The sequence below is a fragment of the Cryptomeria japonica genome, chromosome 10 (genome assembly GCF_030272615.1).
Source record: "Cryptomeria japonica chromosome 10, Sugi_1.0, whole genome shotgun sequence".
Lineage (NCBI taxonomy): Eukaryota > Viridiplantae > Streptophyta > Pinopsida > Cupressales > Cupressaceae > Cryptomeria > Cryptomeria japonica.
In genome coordinates this window covers 225,264,870-225,291,833 of record NC_081414.1, presented here as the reverse complement: position 1 = coordinate 225,291,833, position 26,964 = coordinate 225,264,870, and the positions used below count along the sequence as shown (strand labels likewise).

The 26,964-nt window shown below is 34.7% G+C and overlaps 1 protein-coding gene across 3 annotated transcripts in view; it reads right to left on the bottom strand.

Moving 5' to 3' along the window:
- The window catches only part of LOC131034874 (exocyst complex component SEC10b), a 147,387-nt gene that overhangs the window by 35,255 nt on the left and 85,168 nt on the right, over window positions 1-26,964 (bottom strand). For all 3 annotated transcript variants that reach the window (XM_057966474.2, XM_057966475.2, XM_057966476.2), the window contains 9 exons: window positions 25,871-25,956; window positions 25,598-25,768; window positions 13,870-13,923; window positions 13,638-13,766; window positions 12,957-13,049; window positions 12,687-12,833; window positions 9,550-9,647; window positions 9,353-9,437; window positions 7,139-7,197 (listed from right to left, as the gene is read on the bottom strand). In XM_057966474.2, coding sequence (XP_057822457.2) covers window positions 7,139-7,197; window positions 9,353-9,437; window positions 9,550-9,647; window positions 12,687-12,833; window positions 12,957-13,049; window positions 13,638-13,766; window positions 13,870-13,923; window positions 25,598-25,768; window positions 25,871-25,956 — 922 coding nt within the window. The remainder of the gene's footprint in view (window positions 1-7,138; window positions 7,198-9,352; window positions 9,438-9,549; window positions 9,648-12,686; window positions 12,834-12,956; window positions 13,050-13,637; window positions 13,767-13,869; window positions 13,924-25,597; window positions 25,769-25,870; window positions 25,957-26,964) is intronic.

The following is a 26,964-nucleotide window of genomic DNA, read 5'->3' as shown; positions in this document are numbered from 1 at the left end:
TATTAATATGTTCAGTGGCTATTAAGGAATCTAAGGACAGCTCCTCACTACCTCAATCAATTCAACAATATACTTTGGTTGATCAGCTACAAGTTTACTAGATGTGTCAAAGCACCTTGGTTTGGCTCACATGAAAGGGAAAAACCAAATATTTCAAGGCGGTGACAGGCTCCTTGAAAACCCAGAATGAAAATATTAATAATTCATGTTGCATGCTTGACTAGGATATCAATAAAGAGAATGTGAGATATGAATAGATCCATTGTTTGTCCAAAGGCTGTTTTGTAAAGATCCAAAACCTGATTAAGTTTGCTTAGACAATGAATTGAGAAGAAAAGAGTGGAATGAACAAAGTGGAATTTAAAAGGACTTTGTTCTCCTATAATTAATAGTCCAAAAATGTGGCCTTTGATGTAGTGTCCCACTACATAGCCCCCTTTCTGTAAATCTATCTAGAACATCTCTAGACTATGTCGTTAAAATTTTACCTCTCTGATTTTGTAGCTCTCGTGATTTGATCAGACTAGGTCGCGGAATGATGAATTAATACATGAGATTATTGAGAAATATCATCTACAACTTCCACATTTGTTTACCAGACCCTTCTGACCTCAAGTATTTTGTATGTGATGTTTACTATGATGTGGCATTTTGCTTATTGACCATATTCTAATCATCGATGATATATGATGATTTATGTTGTTAAATTGGCATTAAAATAATTGATTTTTATTATGTAATGTTGCAGAATATATGAATCCATACCAAGACCAAGCAGCATTGAAGGTTGGTGCACAATAATTGAGTCAACTCAACAGCAAGCTCATTTCAGAGATAAAACAGCTTCAAGTTGCTCAAAATCGTAATCAGGTCAATAGCCTACTTTGGTTGAGCAACTTCAAATTAACTAGGTGTAACAGTAGACCATTGGGGGCTGTTTCCTTGGAATTTTTGGCAATAATCAGGTATACGAAGGTAGCCATGAACTTGAAGAAAGCATTTCAGCTCCTTCAAATTTCCCCACATGAGTGGTAGATGACCCATCCAGTTGTTCTTCAAAAGAATATGGCTTTTCCATTGCCTTTATTCCATGTGGCTGTGGCCTCAGAAGGTTTGTGCCTTTAATAATGATATGTATAGGCCACCTTGACAATGAATGACTCCATTTACCTGTTATAGTATTTTGTCATAAAGCTAAAAAATGTTTTTGACAAATAATGGTGCTCTAGAGGGAATCATTTTGTCATACATGCCAATCTCCCTTCATTGATAATGCTTGATTGAAATGTCCAATGCCACATAGGTTGAGTCCGCTGTCATGCCCAACTGTACAAACTCAATCTGATGAAACCAAGGGATGGTTAAAGTTATCATTTGTCCCTCGTAAAAAGAAATTACTCTAGATTTCGATCAGTCTTTTCAACAAGCTATGAAACAACTTGGAGGACAGCTTTTAGGATGCCACATACAAGTTCATAGTGCTAGAATCATACATGTCCTTGCTTCTATTGGCACTGGCACTTGAATATTCATGTTCATATGTGAGACCATTATCATCTTCAACACTGCAAAGGTGATTTTTACAGGTCAATGAAGGAATTCACAAAGGAGGCCTCGAGATGCCAAATGCATTCATCTAATGCAATAGTGTCAATCTTGCCTTCAAACATAGGAATGTCTAGATTGAATCCAACCTTGAATGTACCTTGATATTGAGAAGACATATTCCCATGTTAAACAAAAGATATTTGCTGAGGTTTGGGAACCCAATGGCATCATGAGTTCACAAAACTAACCAAAGAGTGCAATCACTTTTCCTTGACCATCCTTAATGAGTCGTTGTAGGTCTAGGGAGGCAACCAAAAGTCTTCTTCCAGTAATAGCCATGACATAACCCTTCCATGGAGACCTGGACAAACCAATCCCAGCTTTAATAAATATGATATAGGCAATGAAATAAATATTAAAGGGCTGACTCGAGAATTTTTATAAAATAATGCTGGGCATCTGAAGTGAAAGGGCCGACTCAGAAACAGAGTAAACAAGCAGCAGTTACCCATTTAAGGCTGAACCTAGTATGAATAACTAATAAAAAAATAAAACAATATATAATACATATATGACCCACTATCCTGGTTGACAATCCTAGAGACATGCATGAATTAATTATAAAACAACCCAGTCAGCAACCTATTGTTAAGCATAACTTATCCTTAATAGCAGCAATCCAGTTAGCAGGAAGGGGCAGCAGTAAAGTAGAAGAGACACCTCTTTCGGACAAGATAGGTAAGGAATGTGTATCATCATCCCTTTAAGGGCTATATAAGGTAGATCATCAACTAGGGAGAAAGGCATCAAGGAAGACAACAAAAAAACAGAAAAATAAGCATTTTGGATCTGCAACAGAAGCATTTCTGATCTGAACTCAATAAGGCAGTGAGACGGAACTGATTCACTATTAATAACCTGCATAAAGCAAGCAATTATCAAGCAAGTTCATTGGAGAAGACAAGGAAGTCGGTCAATCAAGAAAGAAATCTCTGATTTCAGAATTAATAAGAAAGAAAGTCAGCAGAATTTGATATTTACAAGATGCTTTGTATGATGCATAATACATAGAAATACTTATCTTGTTGATTTGTTTAGCATGTCTTCAATTAAAATACTTGGGAATGATAAGTAATCAATATATTGCTTCTAATATATATTTTCATTCTTGCTATTATTCTTAATACATGCATAATTTATTATATTAATAAGGATTCCTTTAATGCTTTATCCATCCAACCATCCCATTGTGGAGTGAAGGATGAAATACATGATAAGGAGGCAGCAGCACTGAGTCCCCCATCAACTATGCCAACCCCTAAGTGGGGCCAAGAGGCCAAATCACTGGGTGTTCATTCTCTGCTCTCGGGCTTGAATGGAAAGTACAGGCTCCTTGCACCTTATATGATTCTTTAAGGGATTGCATAGTGTGAATTGGTGGTTATGGAAAAAATTTAATTGAATCCCACATGCACATCATGTGATTTGCAATGGTGATGTAAGGATTAAGATTCTCCTTATAATATTACTGATTATATGTTTTCCAAGCTTTCATGGATATTAGACAATCATCATCAATTATATTAGAAATGATAACTAACTTGGTTGCAGGATCTAAATCAAGATTTAACGTTGGTAATTTTGTATTTCTTAAATATGCTTCATCTGTTATTTACTTAATTTGTGATTCTAGGACAAAATATAGGAATATCCCAATAGGAAGCATTACAATTGGTATTAAAGCAGTAATCCTGCCAGCCTATGGGTCAAACCTACTTTAACCACCATCTAATTAGGGTTAACTATTCGGCCCTCTTCTTAAGTAAGTCAAAAATAAAATCAAGTCAACATTGCATTTATACATGTATGTGCAGGTGCCTTTAACTACTTTGTATCTAATATAAACATGCTTACTCCATGTGTACTCTATACGCATGATCTTCTCATGAATGCCTTGTGTTTGCTTCATAATTGATGTGTCTTCAGCATGTTTACTCCATGGGAACCTTTCTCATATATGCTTTGTGCCTCTATGTGTATTGCTTCATGCCTTACATGTCTGACGTGTATAGTCCATGCCTCACGTGTATTTATGTGTATTGCTTCATGCCTTACATGTCTGATGTATATACTTCATGCCTTCCGTGTATTTATGTGTATTGTTTCATGCTTTACATGTCTGACGTGGATACTTCATGTCTTACATGTATTTATGCATGTTACTACATGTCTTACGTGGATGCCTCCTGCCTTATGTGTATTTATATATATATTTCATTCATTAAGTGTATTTGTATGAACATTTCATGCCTTGTGTATTTATAATTTTACATGTATGCACCATGCCTTACGTGTATTAAAGTATAATGCTTCATGTCTTACAAATATTCATGTGTATGCTTCATGTCTTACAAATATTCATGTGTATGCTTCATGCATTAAGTGTATTCATATATGCTTCATGTCTTATGTATATTCATGTGTATGCTTCATGCCTGATGTGTAATTGCATGTAGGCTTCATGCCTTACATGTTTGCTTTGTGTCTTACGTTTATGCTCTGTGACTTACATATAGCTATGTGTTTTCTTCATATCTGTTGTATTTTCAGCCTGTTTACACCTTCTATGCAAGACTAGTGCCAATTCTAGTGTTTTTCAATACTGAAGAAATCCAGATCGGGTGACCAAGGTTTATTGACATGATCCTTAGTTAAACTATGCTGTCACTGGAAGAGAACCTTTACCAAGTATCATAGTGCTTTGAAGAGGAAATCCATCATTAAAAGCATGATGCTCTATTTCTTAAATCAATGATAGTTCATAATACTAAGGATATACTGAATTTCATGCCACTTTGTAATTACAAAATATGGATATTAAAATAAAGGTATGTTTCTTTGTCATAACATTTTAAAATGAAATCTCTTAACCACAGCCAATTATGGCAAGTTATAAATATTCAACAACACTGTCATTATAGCCTTTTGCATGAATTAATTATTAAACAACCCAGTCGGCAACCTATTGTTAAGCATAAATTATCCTTAATAGCAGCGATCCAGGTAAAATGAAGGGGCGGCGGTTAAGTAGAAGAGGCACCTCTTTTGGACAAGACAGGTAAGGAGTGTGTCTCCTCATTCCTTTAAGGGCTATATAACGTAGATCATCAACTAGGGAAAAAGGCATCAAGGAAGACAACAACAAAAAGAAAAAAATAAGTATTTTGGCTCTGCAAAGGAAGCATTTCTGATCTGAACTCAATAAGACAGTGACACAGAACTTAATAACCTGCATAAACCAAGCAATCATCAAGCAAATTCATCGAAGAAGAAAAGGAAGTCAATCGGTCAAGAGAGAAATCTCTGATTTCAGAATTAATAAGAGAGAAAGTCAGCAGGCTTTGATATTGACAAGGTTCTTGGTATGATGCATAATACATAGAAATACTTATCTTGTTCATTTATTTAGCATGTCTTCAGTAATTAATATATTGCTTCTAATATATATTTTTATTCTTGCTATTATTCTTAATACATACATTGTTTATTATAATAATAAGGATTCCTTTAATGCTTTATCCAACCAACCATCCCATTGTGGAGTGAAGGATGAAATACATGATAAGGAGGCAGCAGCACTGAGTCCCCCATCAATTACGCCAACCCTAGGTGGGGCAAGAGGCCAAATGACTGGTGTTCATTCCATACTCTTGGGCTTGACTGGAAAGGACAAACTCCTGGCGCCTTATATGATTCTCCAAGGGATTCCATAACGTGGATTGCTGGTTAGGGAAAATCTCTAATTGAATTCCACGGGCACATCATGTAATTTGCAATGGTGATGTAACGATTAGGATTCTCCTTATAACAGTATTAATTTTATGTTTTCCAATCTTTCATGGATATTAGACAGTCATCATCAATTATATTAGAAATGGTAATTAACTTGGTTGCAGGATCTAAATCAAGATTTAAAGTTGGTAATTTTGTATTTTGCATTGCTTAAATATACTTCATTCGTTATTTACTTAATATGTGATTCTAGGGCAAAATATAGGAAAATCCCAATAGAGGACCTTACATCTTACTCTTTTGTCGAAGTTCATCTAGATAGTATGATACAAAATTTGCATCTTCTGCAGTGAGTATATTGTGATAATTTAAAACCCAATAACATAATCCACAATTGCCTCCCAAGCGGACATAGCTTATAAGGTGCCAAAAGAGTCTATGTATAAATGCATTAAAAAAAATTGATTGTCAGAAGTTGAACAATTAAAATTACAAGTCAGTGTTGTACCATTATCATTGAGCCAATGAACATTCCAATAGTGTGCAAACCCTTTTTCTGGATATGCTGAAAGTACTGGGATTTTACCATTTGTAACCAGGAAGAGGGATTGTGTGGTGATCCACCATGTCCCATAGGCATTTTGGAGAATTCCTAGGTCAACAATTTCTTGTGAATGTGACTGTTGCATACGCACACAACAAGGTGACAAATAAGTAGTTTTAACATTTTTCTGTTTCAAGTGAATGCTAGGCATTGAAGTAATGTCATAGACTTATAAGTTTAAGCACAAGGCTATCTGTGTACCACAAAACCCCAAATTAATGTCCAGTTATATAGTAGTCTGTAGTGTACATAACCGTGACCTAAAAAGGTACCATTTAGCATACACATTTAGACTGGGATTATGGCATTGTAGAAACACAGTTGAAAAATGTTCAAACCTACTGCAATGTGCATCTCATACAGCAAGCATACCACATAAAAATCCAAAGAACATAACTTTCTTGGGTTGTTTTAAGTTAAACAGTTAGGCTACAGACAGTTATGCATTAATCATCTAGAAGTATGTTGTGACCATAGATTTGTTAAGGAGCCAATGCATACCTTTGGATTTATATGTAAGATGCATCAATCATCTAGAAGTATGTTGTGTACCATAGATTAGTTAAGGAGCCAAAGAATATAAAAAAGGTATGCAGATGTAAACTATTGGACTTTTATTGTATGTCTCATATGTGTTTTGCAAAACTTCCTGGGTCGGAAGAATCACATGCATATGTGATCATTGTGTAAGTACAAACCAGGGGTGTTGAACTGTTGTGGACAGCTCAGGGAATCCCCACAATGGCCATGGCAGTAACACAAACGAGTGTGCACTGAGCTCCACCAGCTCCAAATGCTAGAGGAAAAATGCTTGTACTTTACACTTAATTTAAGGGAATTACACTAAAATTGCTTTCAGGTTCTATGCAAATGTTCTGTACCTACAACAATCTAAACTGGTGTCATAGTCACTTCAATGTCTCTTATATTTTTAAAATAATATCATAGCAGCTTCTGTCATCTCTTAAATATCAATTTAATTGTTCCAAGTTTCTAACAATGCAACATTTATACATGTACATTATCTATGTTTAATATTCATGCATGTGTAGCTGTGTTTATTTCTCAGGCATTCATATCAGTTTCTCTGTGTTACAAACACATTGAGATAGATTCACTGGCTAACTTACATAAAAAGGTCAGTTCTATAAGCACTGATTCAATTTGAAAAGGATGGTTTCCAATAGAAATTACCTAGGACTGAACATGAATCGTTGCCAATGATTGAGAAGACCCTTATGCAAGCGATTTCCCTAGAATGGAGCAGTACAAAATATTAGAGGTTATCAATAAATTTAAATTTAAGATTCAATGAACACACAATCTTAAATTTTAAATAACCACCACTGAGGTGTAAAACATTAGGTGCACATTAAGGAGAGATAAGGTAATAATATGTTCTAAACTAAAATCTAAAATCTAATTAAGATGCTATCTATTGTCTTTGTGTGTATCCTTGCTCTGGTTTCTTCTTACAATACACCCAAAACGATCACATCAAAGGTCTTAAAACAGCTCTTATGTGCATAAAGTTCCCTAAAGTTGTTCCAATTGATTAAAAAACATGCATAAGAAACCATTGTGACATTCAGAAATGGGAAAAACGCAGTTCTCATCATATGGATATATCAGAATTGTATCAAAGTGTTCCCTGGAGTGAAGTTATTAAAGGTCATCAATTCAGTATATTTTAAAGAAACTACAATTGAAAAACACTATGCCAAATAAATGGCATCATGGAGATTATTGACAAGCGCATTGCTCATCATATGGATATATCAGAATTGTATCAAAATGTTCCATGGATTGAAGTTAATTAAAGGTCATCGAGTTAGTATATTTCAAAAAAACTACAATTGAAAAACACTATGCCAAATAAATGTCATCATGGAGATTATTGACAAGCTAAATATTACTCAAATTCATATACATGTTTTGGAATATGTAAATAGTTCCATATAAAGAAAGGTAAGTAGTCTTGCCTCAAATATCAAAGGAATTTCTCCAGAAGATCAATGGCAAGTAATATAGCTAATGAAATATCCATTGGGGAAGAGGCCTCGTGGAGACCAAGGTATCTCATGTAACCACTTTTTTCATCTAGTTGATATGATGTACGACTTTTGATGATATTACAGAAGCAGTTTTGTGTAATAGGCTTAATTGTTTTATGGATGATTTAGCAACCAAAGTGCACATCAAGCTCCACCTTGTAAAGTATATTAAAATGTTGGTTTAATGTTCAGGCCAATAATGTTTAAACTCAATTCAACGATAGGAATTTTACTCGGGTTTTAATTGATTATTAATCAATATATATCATGGTGAGATGACTGCTTTCCCATTACATGGATCAGTTTCATCTTACCACAAAAAGGGGAACTATAAGCAGTTCATTTTTACCGTTGGGGCTTATTGACATTGTTATTAAGCGTTTACAAACTACATTTTTGACAGGATTTATCTCTTTGTGATTTTTGGCTTTGCATAACATTCCTAACAAGAGAATGTACAAAGATTGGAAATTCTAAACCTCATTTACGCTATGATTATAAATTCTAATAATAAAAAAGCTAGCCCGTTTACATTTTGATTACTAACATCCTAGAATCTAGATAGATGATATGGTAAGCAAAGATGAATAATTTAACCTTGCAATATATTCTCCCATGCACAATATTTGATTTGGACTTTTGTTACAATAAACTATAAAACAAAAATGCACTCAAAATAAGAGCAAAACATATTATTGCCCAATGTTTAAGTAAAAGCAGCAACCTCAATTACACATTGGTTGACAACCAACTCACACATGAGAAAAGCTTTGACAAATATCACTTACAGAAAGGAGAAAAACCAGAGAAAGTGCAATCACAATTGTATGCTTATGCTATAAAACATAATGCATCTATACTTAATAAAGAGTTAAATTGAGTGGTATTACGGCATACTATATATGTAACCTTTCCATCTGTGCTATGCCTTGAAACTGCTTCTCATGCGCTTGGGAATTGCAAAGGGAAAGAGATTTTTACAGATAGTATTGACAATTCATGTGCTGATAAATAGTAGCTTTATTTAAATAATATTGTGTACAAGCAAAAAATATATATCATTGCTCTCTTTCTTTGTATACATTTAGTCCACTGGACAATTAATTTATTTATATTCAATTGGATAAGAACCTTATTCGCTTGTCAAATTGAGAACATGTAAAATACAGTGCAAAGAAAGTTTAAATAATGTGCTAGTAATTAGCATTGTAAGCTCTTTGATAGGTTATAGTAGAATTACACACATCAATATGATAATTAAAAAAACATTGTAAGCAAACACCTATAAATATATATAACTAGGTGTTGAAGATGTATTATAGCTGATTCTTGTAAACAATGGGGAAAGAAATACCAATTCTGTCATAAAAGCTTGCTTGTTAAGCCCTTCCAAAGCACTGTATGCTGCATCAAGAATACGAGCCAAGTATGCTACAACTCTGTCCACAAGTTGGTATTAAGTTATGATACAAAACAAATTAGTTACACTCAAGATCATTTAAAATGAATGGTTTCACTGAAAGGTAGTCAAGAAAAATTTTATTTACGAACCGAGTACAAGCAACTGTTGGACGATGGTCTGGGGCATTTCCATCATCTAGCGATCGATAATCTGTTGCCTTCTGTTCAGCAGCTAGAAGACGGTCCACCTAACACAAACACAGAATTCTTGAGATTCACCAATTTACTTTGCTTCGAAAATGAATTGATTGTAAATGCAGTTAAAGAAAAAGTCTATTGCAAAAACCAAGCCTAGCGCAATGTCTAAAACTTGGAATAGAGTGAAATATGGAAAGGAACATCCAAAAGAAAGAAATAGAACTTAACATAAGAATTAACAACTTAAAATCATAAGGTGTACAATAATAAGATGATGGGCCCCACCCCTATAGCAGCACCTAACCCTAAGGCTACCTCACCTTCTGTATCTATTGTATTTGATGGTTTTTATGTAGGTTTGCTACATGTGAAGGTGCTAGGGGTATCATTTCCTATGGTTGTGTCTAGAGCTCCCATGCTAATACTTTTCTCACGTAGTTGCCATGATGCTCATCCCCATGAGATTTGTTTGGCTTCATTGGGAGGGCATGATACTACTATGTTATTTGCAAAGGTTTCTTCCCCAAAGAGCAAGGGTACTGCTATGAAAAATTCTAATGTTGGAACCTCTGCTGAGCAAAGAGTGGCTTGTTGGGATGTGGTGGGTGGCAGACATTGTGGCAACCAACATCATTTTGCATGACTCTACCATGAACAAAAAGAAACAAAAGAATTCAGCTGAGTAAATTGTTATTGCATAAACCATAACAGCAAAAGAGACAATGTCAGGTGGTATGGTCACAAGCATGGCAACACTAGAGAAATCATTCAGTTGCCAAGATAGAAGGTGTGTCCCTCGCTCATGGAAGGGTCTCTAAGGGCAGAGATGAAGCCCTTATTCTCTTCAAACTCTTCTTTGTCCAAAATATGCCAGCCAATCACACTCTGCCAAGGGATTGGTCTGAAGGGTGTGTTAAGTCTAGAAGCATTACCACATTTAGACTAATCTTGGAATCCTTAATGCATAATTGGAGGGTAGTAGTAATGCTGATTTTCTATGTCAACATACATCATGTCATTCAAGAGCTCACACTGAGAAATGTCGGGCACCATATCATGGAGTTCAGGAGTCTGTGCATACAAGGAGGAGGTGACTGGACAGAAATTGCATAAACCAAAACAGCTAAAAAAGGACAGATGTTAGGTTGTATAGTCAAAGGCAAGGCAAAAGTGGAGATATTCAATGGCCAAGAATGGACAGAGATCCCAGACTGAGGAAGGGTCTCTAGGGGTAGAGATGCAGCCCTTATTCTTTTCAAACCCTATTTAAGCTAACCAATTACACCCTACCAAGGGGGTAATCTGAAATGTGTTGGGTCGAGCAGCATAACCACAAGTAGACTCATCTTGGACTACTTGACACTTCATTAGGGTGTAGTAGTAATGCTGATTTTTCATGTTCCATAAGAAGCTTAATTCAGCAAATGTACAGCTGGAAAACAGCACCGAGGAATGTCAGACATTGCATCATGAAGTTAGTAACTTGTCCATACAAGAAAGTGGTGATCGATTATGACTTCCCAAATTGTTATTAAGGTGCTTGATACCGTTGTTGAAGTCCAAGGGAGAAATGATGCCATTGTCACTAGTCATAATCTCTTTCCTGGCAAAGTGGCGCAAGAGCACCTTGAGACCTAGGTTTGGCCAACAGGGTCATAATTTGATTTTTTGTTTGTTTTGTGTTCTTCCATGTAAATAAGGCCATTTGAGGCCATTACGATGTATTTGGACCTAATTGGGTAAGTTTGAGGTCCATTGGGTCAAAAATGTAAAAGTTGTAAAAAGTTGTCATTGTTGTCATGCAACTTTTACAACCTTGTAGCAACTTTTTAAAAATATGGTTGGAAATTGGTTTTTGGGTGGTTGGTGGTTGTAACCCACTTGGATGGGTATAAATAGCCATATTACATGCCACCCAAGGGTTAGTTGTTGTTTTTGGAAGATTTTGGTTCAATGAAATTAGATAGTTCCAACTTCTTTTTCTGTTCTGTACTTCTTATTCTGATCCTTGTTTTGACTCTCACAAGCAAGACGAATACACAATGGGCAACACAGAAGATCGGGATGTGGTTCTTCAAAATCCCAACTTGGATTGCTACATAGATCTCGAGGAAGAAAGACACATTTGTCATGCAAAACTTTTTGAAGCTACTTAAGTTAGATCTTATCTTGGCTTTTCTGCTGATTTTGACAATTTTGAAGAATAAAAATGAGCTTTTTGATGTACATGCAGGCTTTTAGGCATGACATAGATAGGCCCATCTATGTAACCTCGTAACATTCACTTATATATAGGATTTTAAATAAAAATACTTCTGTTTTTTATAAAAAATAATTTTATGTATTATACAGCTAATCGTTTCCTTCACCATTATCATATTCTCAAAGGGTTTAGTGGCTCACACTTCTAAAAGTATGCCATTTTAAAGACCTCATCCAAATTCAGGTTTCTGCAGCTTAAGTTTTAATTTATCCTACGCACGTTGTGTGGTATCTCCAAAGTATAACAAGACAATTATAGCAATCAAAGTAACTAAAATAGCTATCAATAATCCTTATTTGTTTAAATATTGAATTAAAATATGCAATAAGTAAATCCAGCAAAAAAGTAAACTAGTTTCATCCTGTACCAACTTGAATCAGATCATCCCTTTTGTGGGATTTTTATACTGTAACTACAGTGAATTAGCAGCAGCAACAGACTGATCTCCTAACGGCCATAAATATGCAGACTGAGATTATTTCCTTGCCATTGGATAGGATAGGATCTACTTCTTATGCTACTTGCTTAAACCATTAATTCATACAGGTTATGTCAGTGTATAGGAAAAGAGTTTTGTTATCTACTTTGTTATTGCTTTCATGACTGAAATTGAGTGTCTTAAAAATAGTAATTTGTATAAGATATCTAACTCCTCTCTTGCTGAGGCTTTGCCTCAAATCTGCCTAGATTAGACACTTTTTTGCAATGTAACTGATAAAAACTTTTAAATATTTTCAATTATAGAACAACAATGAACTCAAATGAAAGCAATCTTCTAGTAGCATTCTAATGAAGTCAGAAGTATACAACCAGAGCTATTACAAACCTCTGCCATAACCGTGTCAATACATTGTTGAAGTCCCTTTAAAGCCGCACTCTCAGCACATGACATAGCTGTTGTCATTTCTTCACAACAAGCTGCATGAGCACCATCAACAGGTAATAACAATCTTGTAATAGTGTTTCCAAAGTGCTGCAAACATTAAAAATACTAAATTAGTTAATTAGTAATAAAATATTTTCAAGCTAATATAGAAAGGATTCAAACATTTAGATATTATCTAGTATATTCTGAATTATAATACGCATAACCCACTTGCTGAACCAGAGCTACATTGCTGGTGGCACGTTGCACAGAAACCATGAAAGCTCTGAAACTGCTTTCACCTGCTGCTGCAGCAGCCTCTGCCTAGAGAGAATCAACATAAATAATAAGATAAAACTTTTTATAACTTCTAATTCACAGTGATCCAACATAGAATATCTTTTATCAATACCTTATATAATAAGGAAAGTAAAAACATGCTAACTGTTGAGACTCGTTATTTTTCCCAATATCACTTCCAATTTTCAAACTCTGATTCATACACTGCAATAAAGCCACTAGCAACAAACTCACTAAGAGAAATCTATGTTTGAGTCATTATAGTCTATGATATTCCAGAAAATTTCAGCATAATCTCAACTAATCTAGCTTCTTCAGAACAAAGACAATCATGGGTAACAGCAGAAGCCTTTCGTTCAAGTGATCTCTAACACATGCTAATGATTAAATAAGTGATGAAAGAAAAAGAAAAAAAGATGCCAGAAATTATTGCAAGCAAGGATTAGGCTGACAGAATGCATATTCCAAGTGCCACAAGATGTCAAAGGCAATATACCACCTATCTTGTGAAATTTCTTACATCTAAAATTCTCAAACCTATATAGATTGAATGCAAACTATTAAGAAAATGTAACCAATTAAACAAAAAAATGCTTGAAATTTGTCACTCACAGCAGAAGCAGCAGCTGCAGCCACTCTTCTGCTAACACTTGTACCAATAACAAATCGCTCCCTTAAAGCTGCAGCATCATTCAGACCCTCTCTAGTTCTTTCCAGTCCTTCTGTTGTATATTGGCTGACCTGCAAAACAATGGGTCTGTTTATATCTATGTTTTATACATCCTTAGTATTTCCTTTTACAAAACCTTTATAATGGTGACTCAGCATGTTATATAGAACTTACCTGATCAAGTAGGCAAGTAAAGACTGCTTTGACATTGTTTGCAAGAGCAGCAGGCTGCATCAACTCATTCCAACAAAGGTTCATGGATTAGGACTTCCATCATGCGAAATATGCAAATGTGAAAATATATGCAGATTTCCATTCAGTTATTTCTCAAGCATTATAACTTGCCTCTTATTAATTCCTTAACATATGTAATAGTGATTTGAGAACATAGTCATTGCCATTATCACCATTATCAGAAAAAGCATAACAAAAAAAATTTTACAGCACAAAATCACAAGAAAGTCTGATCTTGGTGTTTAAGCAATCAAGATATAGATGAAAGGGCATTAATTTGCAATGTACCTGTCAATAAAGGCAGACTATTTAGAAGTTCCTTAGGTTGCTTCTGCCTCCTAATCCAGCACTTAATTACTATATTTGATAAAGAAGTGAAACCAGGTCTAGATATGTCAGCTGGACATAGTTAGCTTGTCAAGGTATAAAGTGGGGTCCGAACTAGATGATCTTTAGGGCATTCACTAGAAAACTTGAGGGTCTTTTTCAAGAAGATTTCACCACAGGCATTAATCGTTAGATCCAAATATAAAATGACATTCTACAATGAGTTTAGTAGGATCTTATGGTCATTGATGAGGAATGTCTAACTTGTGACCTCAGGCAGTTTTACATTTAACATCAACTCCTCTGACTGTTTTTTCTATTGAGAAAAACAAAACTTTGTGCACTTACCTTAGAAAAGAAAGAAAGAAATTATAATAATGTCCATGAATGACCAAATTTAGGTCAATGGAACTGAAGAGTACAACAATTCAAAATAGAAAGTTCCAAGAAGAGAAACCTAGAAAGGCCCCACAATGGATAACAAAAGCAAAGAAATACAAAACAATACGGAACCCCAACATAATTGGTCAAGAAACTAGTTCATATAGTTAAAAGGAGAACAAGAACTCCAAAGAGGAAATGCTAAGGAAAATTGAAGATCATCAAGTATCAATATTTGGACTTGAAATGGTGAAATAATAGGTGCTATCATTGACCATTGTGAAGGGATAGATGCAAGATCTCATAATGCCCATTAGGGATTGTCAAGGGTTGGGAGTACAAAGTAGGGTAATCCATTTAGGATCACATCTAAGTCCAAGGCCAACTCTTCTATGTCGGTTGAACATTTTGTACACTTGGGGAAATATACAAAATTGTGGTTTCAACCACAATGTGTGAGTAAAACTCTCCTAATTAAGGGAAGGCTCCCCCTATCTACAAACTAAACTAATCTAATATGGATGGGACAACAGCCTCTCTTCTTCTTTCAAGAAAAACTATACTCTTTTCTCTTCACAGAAAAGTAATAGCAATTTAACATAAAACAGCAGTAACAACTTTTCAAATGAAATGAGAGAAAGGAAATGAAGTTTCCTGAAAGCTCAAAGACTTCCGTCACTTCCTTCGGGACGGGACAACAATATCAAGCTCAAAGTCTTGATTATGTGAAGTCCTATCGACCCTTTTCTATACTAACGCTATCAAGAACAAATTATAACAGCTCAAAGACTGGAATATCTTACTCTTTTCTACTTACAACAATGGGAAGTAGTATAAGCTCAAAGACTCACAGCTATTTCTCACAAAATATGCTTCTAAACTCTCTTAAGAATAAGTGCAAGCACAAAGACTTACAACTCCTCTCAAAAGAATATTTATTCTAATTTATATTAACCTCAAATACTTGCAACACAAAGATTGCAAATCAAATGCGATTAAGCTCTTTAAGAAACACTTGCAAGAAAGATAATATAGAACACAAACTCAAGAATGTAGCACAAAGACTCAAAGCTTGAGCAATTTCTTTCTATTCCTTTCAATTCTTGAATTCACACATGAAAGCTCAAAGACTTCTTTGCTGTAAATTTGGCAGAGTTTTTGTTTGCTTTCCAAAAAATAAAGATTACAATAGACCTCTCAAGTATTTATAGAAGAGGAGTCATCAGAAAAAAGTGGGAGGATCCCAACTAACTTGAGAAATTCTCTCAACCACCAAGACTTATTCAATAAATAACTATGACTTATTCCAATTACAGTCCTAATTGAACGCAACTTATAGTTGCTTTACATGTAATTACAAAAGTGCAAGTAATGAGTTAACTTGCAATTACAGAGTTCTTTTTTTTTACATGTAACTTGTCAAAACAAAATTACAAATGCATAACTAAAACTATTCCATGTGTCTAAAGATGCAACTCTAACTGCATCATCCTTTGTCTGTGATGATCTTCATGTCGCTTCAGGATACTAGAACTTGAAGTATTCTGGATTGGTAAAGACATCTAGAACCGGAATGGGAACTTGCATCCTTGTCTTCTTGCTTGGGGTAGTACTATCTTTTCAGGAGGGAAAGGGTTGACTTCCTCTTTTCATGTCATGACCATCTTTGTCTTGAAAGCATTTTATACTCTCAACCATGAATTGTTGTTGTAGTTCTTCTTTGTATCATCCTCCATTCTTGAATTCTGCTTGCAAAATAAGGCCCATGCCTTAATCCATTGATTTGGTAGATCGTGTGTGCAAACCGGGCTGACAAAGGAAGAGATAAATTGATGCAAAAATGGGGCTTACAAGTGAATTTCGGGTTTTGGAAGCTGCATTGCATGTGTGGGATAAACAAGAGCATTAACTTGCAATTGTGGAGAACAAACATGCAACTTCATATGTGTAATGGGTAACTACAAGTTTGCACTTGTAATTGGACCTTTAAAACTCATTTTCAAGTGTTTTTTGAGTGCATTTTGGACCAATTTCAAGTTCTGGATGGCTGACTACAGGTAGACTTTAAATGGGAAAAATGAATGAAGGTGTGAAATGAGTGGATGAAATGGTGGGAATGGTATGTACGGATGATGGCAATGAACATGGATGAAAATGGAAAGATTTTGAGAATGTTGTCTTCAAGAAAATGGGAAGAACTTTCAACATGTAATCCGATTCTAAAAACCTGATTTTGAAATAATGGGTATTTTCCAATTTAGAAACTTGGAGTTTCACCAAAAGATGGTTAAGATATTACAACCATAAGGGAAGATCAATTATTTTCATCCTACTTGTAATCAGGATTTAAAATCCCAAATACAAGTAAAGAGGGAAAATGGGGAAGATCAATGCAATTCACAAATTGCTTTGCAACTTGGAACAAAGGGGAAAATCTCTCACAAAACCGATTTTAAGCAAGAACAAAACAAAACATATAACTATCATGAAGAGAAAGAATATCTTATAGACAAAAGAAGAAGATTCAAACCCTAGCCACGTTTTTGAAAAAACGCCACATGTTCAAAATGCCCATTAAAAGCATGAAGAATCGGTCAAGTAAAGCACCCAACCTCCACACCTACGCAAGACAAGCCAAAACAATGTAGGAAAGACAAGATTCGTGGCACTTGAATGAGCCAAATCGTGGCATTTTTCAAAAACGTTTTTGCTGTTAAAACACCATAAAACCAGCGATAATGTCTTCCAAATGGCGTGGAGAGTTGGAAAATGCATGAAAATAGCAAAGAATCCAAAACGTCTTCCTCCTCCTTGAATTTCTCCACAAAAATCGTTGGTAATCTTCAACAAAATCCTCCAATATTGCTGGTCGGGTTTTTGGGAAAGAAGAACAAGTTTCATTTTACATGTAATAGTGAAAATCGGGTTTTAATTCCCATATTACAAGTTCAAAGTGTTACTTTTCTCTCAACAAGGCAAAATCAAGTTTTAGAAATCCAATTGCAAGTTTAAAATTCATCAATTTACACTTTATGGAGAAAATCGGGTTTTTGGGGCACAATAGCAAGTTTAAAATTGTCACTTTATTCCATTTCTAAGCAAAATCAGGTTTTGGAGAGAGATTTACAAGTTATTTAAATAAAATCCCTACAACAAGTTTTAATAACTCAACACATGTAATAGGGGAATAAAATCCCTATTACAAGCAAAAGACATTAAAAACAAGGGTTTTTCAAAAGAATTACAAGTGACTTTTAAATATGCAATTTAAAATTAACTTGTAACTTATCCAAAAAATCCCTATTATGACTTAAAAAGCCAAAAAGCATCAAGGGGGAAATAAAAAGTAAGTTACAAGTTCTTTTTTCAATAAAGTGCACTTGTAATTAACCAAAAATTTCCCTACAAAGAACAAAGAAAATCATTAAAACTTGCAATTCAAGGAAAATTTCCCACCTGTAGTCAGGGAGAAAAAACCCGAAATTGAAGGAAAGACATAGCAAACGAACCCAGAATGCGATGATATTTGAAACATGGTTCGAGGATGGACTGAAGATTAAGCCAGTCCAAGGATTAGGCAAAATTCTGCCTCGGTAAGTGTGTCATAGAGTAAAATTTTCATTTTTTGACAAAATTTTTATGTAATGGTCCTTCAATTTTGAAAACAAAAATGAGGACAACATTCTATTAGTGAAAGAATATAATGTCCATCTGCCCTTGTGGTTGGGGGCTAACCGAAGAGGAGCATATTTATGCCAACAAGAAGAAGTTAAACTACACCTTCAAAATGAAATAGAATCCTAATGTTGAGGAACATTAGAAGGTAAAAGCAATCAGAGACCATCTCACAAGTTTGTATGCATCTATAAGAGAAATAGCAATGTCCAAAGGTTGTTTAGAGTTGCTAGTCTCTTTGATGTAATAGGAGGTGATCAACCTAGATGCTCTAGAATCTTGAGAGACCTCATGCAAGGATCTACACAAAAAGATAACGGCCTCTTGAAGATAAAGGACCAAAAATTGTTGGTCTGAATCATAGAAGCAAAAGTCAAGAAAAAATCACGATTAATCACCAAAATTAGAAATCGCCAAGCTTGTTGATTTTTCCACCACTAAATCAGGGTTTTTTGTAAAATTGTTGCCCCATGATTTTCAATGGGTTTTTGCTGTATAAATGCTTTAAAGTTGGGTATATATAAATAAAAAATTCCCTTCTTTACTCGCATGATTTACCTATGTAATTTTTACACTTAAATATTATCAATCTAAGGCATCCAAATCATGAAAGAAAATCATCAAAAAGATTGACTACACCAGAGAAATTCAAGGGAAAGTTGTGAAATTTTGTCCATACTCACAACACACAATCGAAGAAAAGGTCAGAACATCGGATCAGTGATCTCAGATTCATATCATCCTCACTGATTCTATGCTTTCTACAGTAAATAGATACTGGTTTCAAGACACAAAACAGAGTAATATTAAAGATTTTGTTCTTCTTGATTTGTAAATAAATTTCTCTTACATAATTTTTGTGAGTGTCATATCAAATAAGGATTCAGATGAGCATTTGTTTAGTGGCTTATCTTAACAAGCTGTAGAAACTTGTTCCAGTATTTTCCCCCTCTTTCGTTTTCCAGTAATGGGCATTTTAGATTTATTTCATTATTATTTTGGACAGTGACACATTTTCCACGAAGAAATGCACTCTATTTGATTAGACACGAGAAATTTTGAATATAAATATATATATATATATAATATGAATGTGATGAAATATGTGTCTTATGTTTTAATAAATAATATTTTGTTTAAAATTGAATATTAAATTGTTGGATTCATTTTTAAGGATGTTATCATTTTAAATTTAAAAAAAGATATATACAGCATACTTTAAATATTAATAGAGAGTTTATAATATTTTAGTATCACAAAATTGTTGCTAGATATTTTCTTTGTTGAGATAAAAATAAAAATAAAAAACCATTTCTTAAAACATTTTTTATAAACAAAAATGTGTCAATACCTAATTTAGCCATTTAGTGGTAAAATTGAGAAAATGGCATTGCCCACAAACCCCCACATAGGGTGCTGCCCCTCAACCCCACTAGGGGCATTTCCCCCAAATCCCACAAGGGTTGTTGCCTCTCAATCCCACTAGGGTCTCCACTCCCAGTACCCATGAGAGATGCTACCTCTCAACCCTATGAAGGGTGCTGCCTCTTCAAGTAGCAAGAGTTATTGGCTATGTCTAATTTTTTGGAACTTTGTACTTAGTTTGTAGGTTGACTTTGTACAAACTAGACTATAATTGAAAATGAATGCATAATTGAAATGGTATACTTTGTTTATGAATCTTGTTTGCCTTGAATTCTTCATAAAAAGATTGATGTTGTCATGCAGGAATTCATTTGTCTTCCAAATATATATATATATATATCATAGAAATGAGACTCGGACTCAGTGAGGGTGACTCAACTCAGGACTCGGCAAAAAAACTCGATGCAGACTCGCCAAGTGAAAAACCGAAGAAATTTAGAGATTTTTAAGGATTTGAAACTTGTTTTATGCACCCTTCATTAAATAAACCTTAAAGACACAATAACATATCATGTAGAATAGTAGAAGCTAATTTGATCACATACACAATAACACATGGATCACATAATTATAAATGCAAATTATAGTTGAAAGAAATAGCACACTTAGATATATAAATATTGTCAAATGTTCCAAACAAATATCGAAACAATAACTCGAAGTCTATGGCTCAAAGGAGTTTGCATCCCTCCTACGAAGGCATCTAAGGTAGGTCCACTAACTAGTGACGATTTGGGAGTGGAGGCGCTAATGGGTTTGAGTGGTAGCAATGTTTAGGCTACAAAAGATGTTAGATGTGAGAAAAACCCAACGATAGAAGGGGTGTGGGGAAACGTCAAAAAAGTCCATTTTTGTCATTTTCTGAGATTTAAAAAAAAAAAAATTGAGTCTGGCTGAGTCCAAGCATCAAAACTCGCCTGGTCCAGGCCAAGTCTACAAGTCTTGGGACTCACCAAAACACACCTAGGACTCAGACAAGCCCAAGTTTGGGCCCACTCTCCTGGTCCAGGCCGAGTCTGCGAGTCTTGGGACTCACCAAAACACACCTAGGACTCGAACAAGCCCGAGTTTGGGCCCCTGGGACTTGCCTAGGATCACCTAGCTCAAGACTTGCCAAAACCTAGCGAGTTTTGGCAAGTCCCGAAACTCTGATACATATACATATGCATATATCTATATATATGTATATATGCGTATATATAATATCCCCATTGTCTATTATATATCCCATTCTACACTACAATTGTAGACATTAACTTTGGCTGATTAACAACACCGAGTTTGGCACCAAACTCTCTTTGGAGAGCTCCCACAAGGTCAAAAATCAGTTCTGAAAGCATCACAAGGCTCACCAAGGGTAATTGAGCTAACTACCAAAAACCAATGTCACTGTTTAACCAACCCCAAGCACTCCAAGAAGTTTGTTGTTCTCCCTAGCACACTAATTAGTCTTTTACAACACTCAAAAGCTAATTGTTTACATATCAATATTTCCTAAATTGGGGACATTACACTCTTCATAGTCATTAAGGAAGTAGGACAACATGATGTTGTCCAAATCAAAACAAACAACAAAGATAATTGTAGAGCTCCTAAGTTGTTGTTTGAGGAACACTATTAATGCATCGTTTGCACACTTGTGTGATCCACTCTCTCAATCTTATGCTACAAAAGATTGAGAACAAAATTATTTGAATCAAAAAGTTGGATGCAAAGGCTAAGGAAATCCCAATATTCATCACCAACCACTACATGTGACAAGGCATATTAAGATCATTTTCAAAACTAAAGCTATTCAATATGAAGTTTTATGTTTGTCACTTCAGTTACATAGAAATTAGCTTATATAACTTAGTTACTTGAGTCTTAATTGATTGTGTTCTAATTGTTCAATTTTATAAGAATAATTATGATCTTGATATAGATGAGAAATAGATTGGTTATATATCTGTTGTTAAATTCAACTCTCTTAACCATACACCTAAACATTTTTTACTATAGTTCTTCTCTTGCCAATGAGATAAGATAAATTAATGTCCAACAAAAGACCACAAGGTGGGTCTAAGGGACTGCCAAAAGCCAAAAAGGGGGCCAGCCCACAGCAGGGACACCAAACGATGCCCGAAGAAGAGAAACAAAACAACAGGAACACAAAAAGCAAACAACCAAAAGAGGGGAAAGAGAGAGGAAGAGAGGAGCGGAGTCCCAACCGGGACAACCCCAACCCCCAACCCCAACTACAAAGTCTGCTCCGCTGAGAAGAACCTCAAAAACAAAAGGGTAATCCATAGAGCTAGTAGGAGGCCCAAATCGCTTCTGACGCTTCTTGGAGGGGGAGGAGCACCGCTGCTAAAGGGAACACCTCCTAGAGATTACTGACCAATGATGGCTAGAGGGGAACCAAGCTAGCGCTTGGTGCCACGTGTTGAGTGAGTCCTGGGGAAGGAGGTGATAAGCTGACATGACTGTATAGTTTCGTGCTGCAAATGCTCAAATGAGAGGTCTCAGAGCCTAACAGCCTCTTGCATATAGAGAGCAAGGCACCTCTAGTCTGCGTATTTGAAAAATGTGGAGAGGGACTGAGCTCCCCTAAAAAGGCAATAGAATCTACCTCTGATCTCATAGTATATATGGCAACGGAAGATGAAATGCTCCTCGGTCTCAACCTCTCTCATATTGCATAACCGGCAAATCCTGTGCTCTCTAACTAACTGATGATCAGTCTCAATGAGGAGACAATGAGAGCCTACTCTAAAGGAACCAAGGGGGATCCGAAGAGAATGCGACCAATGGTGGGATAAGTAAGGACGCACAATGAGTCCATCCTTTAGCTCCAGAAAGTGCTCAGCATAGAAGGCAATCTTTGGGCAGAGACCCCCATGGGGGTTTACCCAAATGGTGTGGATGAACTACTTGTAAATATTTGTTCTGACACACCTCATTGCAAGGAAATGCTCAAAGCTTAGTTGGAATTCTGGCATCAAATAAAGAAGAATTGTACAATTTTATGGAAAATATCATGATCATAATATATATGTTATCAGTTTGCCCCCCTGAACCTGTATGTTAGGGTCCGTTAGGGTCCGATCCGGCCTAGACACAGATCTATGTTCAGTTTGAGAGGGGGTTCATCCAAGGTACTGGAAAAGTACTATGAGTTCCTCTAAGATGAGCCCAGGCGAACCCATTATGAATATCCAAATTTTTCCTTTGAAAATCACTTTTAAAAACATGTTTTTGATTATATTTTTTGGAGTATAAACATATGACGAGCTTCATTGAGGGCTTCACTACTTTTCTACGAATCTCCCTCTAGGGTGTGCAAATGTTTATCATTTCCTTTGCATCCACCACAGCCACAATGCAAAGGCCTAGCACATGACGAAAGAGGATGAGTACTTGTAGGATAGGGCATTTTAGTGCTCTACCAAATGACTAATAGTCATGGGTGAATCCTGTAGTCAAGCATGTGTAATATCCCCAGTTTGAAATAAAATTTAATAATAAATGATAATAATAAAATTAAAATATTTTAAATTAAATTAAAATATAAAATAATATAATTAAATATGATTAATTAAAAATTAATTAAGTTAATGAAAAGTCAAAAGACATGAAAGGAAAAGTTGTGACTCCCTCAACAATGAGATATAAAAGGGAGAAGAGAACCTCATTTGAGAGGGGGAATAATTTGGAAATGAGAAGTGCAGATCTGATTATGAGAGGTTGTCCCTTTCAAAGGGCAGAAATGATGAAGAGCTGCACTCTTTCAAAGGGTGCTAATGGTGAAAGGGCGTGTCTTATGCCAAAGGGCATACATGATGAAGAGGTGTGACCTCTCCCTCACATTGAGAGATATAAAGGAACGGAATCAAAAGCATCTAGTAAGATCACCATGGATCAGATCGGATCAGAACTGTTATTAAGTTACAGGCAGTAACATCCTTGTTCTTGGTGGTATGCATGGGGATGTGTTTAATAAGTATGCCTAATATATGAAGCCCAATAATGTTCTTATGTAGAATTAATAGTAATACTAATATGGACTGCAATATGTATGACAGTCATACTTAATTTCATATATATATTCATAATACATAAGAAATATATATACTTATAGTCTAAATCATGTTATTACTTTCCGCATTTAAGAAGATGGGATTGAGATGTTTCAAAGAGGGGCAGTCTAAATCCAAGCAATATGTTAAGTCCCAAGATAGGGTGGGGATCAGTGACCCATAAGCCTTGAGGGTATAGACCCAAGATAGGTAAGGGCTTGGATCTGTAAGCGCTTTGGTAACATATGTAAACCCTTCTCCCTTAAAACTGAAGTAGTAGCAAGGTTTGATATCTATATTAAGAACTATGAATAATGAAATTAATCAGCTAATGAGAAAAATAGACAAGCACTTGTTAATAACTTATTGAAGAAGATCTATCAATTTTAGTATATTTAAATAGATCAGGTAGGGGACATTACAGCATGTATCCCAAGTCAATGAATATGAAAATATGATTGGTGGTAGCTAGGTGCACTATTTTAGGTTTTGTTTTTTTTTTCATTTTTGTTTTTTTTGCTAGGTTTTTTCATTTTTGTTTTTTATTTTTTATATTTTGTTTTTATAAAATTTAACGTATGAAAAATGTCTCATTATTTTTTCAAAATTTTAGTATATTGAAGTTTAATATTTTAAAATTTTAATTTAGTTTATTAATTATTATTTATTAGTATATCCAATATGTTAAATTGAAGTTTGAACATATTTAATATTTACAATGTTTAAATTAAAATTATTATTACTTACATAAATTATGTAAATAAATTATTAGTGTTACTTTTAATAATAAATAATTTATAGTTATGTACATTAATTCATTTTTAAAATTAATAAATTTATTTTTAATTAATATAGACTTTGTTTATAATTTTATTATTATATTGTAATATTATACATAAACCTTATTAATATCACAGAAGACTTATAAGTATTATTATATATATAACATATGTATATATTTCTAATTTTTATATGCTTTTTTATGGATGAACCCAAAACAAACCCAACCCCAAATTTAAAAATGATCGAACCCACAAACCCAAACCTAAACCTCAACTTTAACTTGAACCAATAACTTAGCTCGATATAGATGTAAAATAGATTGGTTATGTATTTGTGATTCTATTGTTACATTCAACTCTCTTAACCATGTACCCAAACTTTTTATCATACCTATGTTGCATACCCTACCTCCCAATAAATCAATTCTCAATCTTTTTGTTGTCCATCAGATACTTCTAGGATTCAAATCACAAAAAACAAACCATATTTGATGATAGATAGTGATATAGTACATGTGCAAAACATTTGCATTACCCTCACAATAATAGCATCTAGAAACTATGCTATCATACAATACACGATGCCCATTACCAATAACAATCCTAAAGTAAGAAAAAGTGGAAGAAAATGGAAAATTAAAGAATATGATGCTAGTGATTGGTGAATTACCCATATCGATTCGTTCTATATAAAGGATATATACTATTTTGTCACACTAGCCATGTTGCTACTCCAATGCCTATCCATATTTCAACTCAAAAGCACATAGAAAATATTTTAAAGAAAATTCCCCATCTTGTCTAAATGATGAAATATCAGTAATAAAGCATTTCTATATCAATATAGATAATCTTAGTAAAACAAATCAGCTCAAAGACAACCAGTGATCGAGAAATATCAATTGAATCGAGTTTCAACACAGTGGCAACAAAACATACATTTGAAATAATATTTGATGTACTACATAGAGAACCCAATTCACTACACCATAAGAAAGTTGATTACCCAGTTTCCTTTACCTGAGGCGATAGCAAAGTGCACCGAGCAACTGCCTCTTCATTCCAGCGAACAAACTCAGTAACAACACTTACTGACATCTGTTGGTGTGCAAATGCAGCAGATGTTTTTCCACGGGAAAGTGTACCAGAAACTTCAGGAACTGGTTGTGCTCCAGAACGCAACTCTACCATCTGATAAGGACAAAAATATGTTCCACTTCATCGCACTCTTTATTGAAATCCATCTCATGCAAATAAACTTTAAAATCAAAACTAAGATATGTACAGCAAGACCTTGGCTTGATATAGTTGGTTTAGAGATGCTTGTTCCTGTTCTGGATACTCATCTTGGTGTGCAGAAAATAAAGATTCTGCCAGCCCTGAAATCATTGGATAAACATACAGAAATGATTGAGTTTATACAGAATATAACCTATATATAGAAACTGCCTTCATATGACTAAACTTGTACACATCAAAAATGATCATGCCTGCAATTGAAAGAGCATTCAGTTGCAATAAAATCTGAAAGTTGGTTCCTATGATTATTTTAAAGCTAAATAAATGCATCTTCCAAGTTTTTAACTTAGTGAGATGAAAAATAGAGTAAGACTGTTGAAAATAACTATGGTCATTTTGAAAAATTTATATAGGCTATCAGTTCATGTAACGACACAGTATTATTGTTGTAGAGACAAGGTGTACCTGCCTTACAAAAAAATTCCGAGATAAACTATATAACCATACAAAAATTTCATATTGTGTCAATTTGTATGCCAACATCCAACACTTTCTCGTTCATAATTCAAAACATAGCCCCTGTTTCAAATACTTGTCAAGAAAAAAAAAGTATCATCTGTATTTCCCATATCTGTCTTGACAAAGAAGATGCACTTTCTCAAATTTTCAAGCCAATAAGGTAAACAAATGGTCTGGAGCATGTGGAAAACAGAGAATATCATATTTGGAAGTAAAAAATGTTCAAAAATGAGATCCGAATTCTTGGGCACACCCCAAGGAGAGGAAATATTATTTTTCCAGAGAAGTTTGCTTGTGTATTTCAAAGCAGATCAAAACAGATCTAGATCTGGAAGATACAGAAGACATGAATACTGCATGCACTTTTCAATGTCAATGACAAATTAAATCTCTAAGGTCACTTAAATTCACTTTTTCATTTAAATGGCAAATGTAAAAGTGAAATTAGAAAAAAAAATATATTATTTTTCCAGAGAAGTTTGCTTATGTATTTCAATGCAGATCAAAACAGATCTGGATCTGGAAGATCCAGAAGACATGAATACTGCATTCACTTTTCAATGTCAATGACAAATTAAATCTCTCAGGTCACTTAAATTCACTTTTTCATTTAAATGGCAAATGTAAAA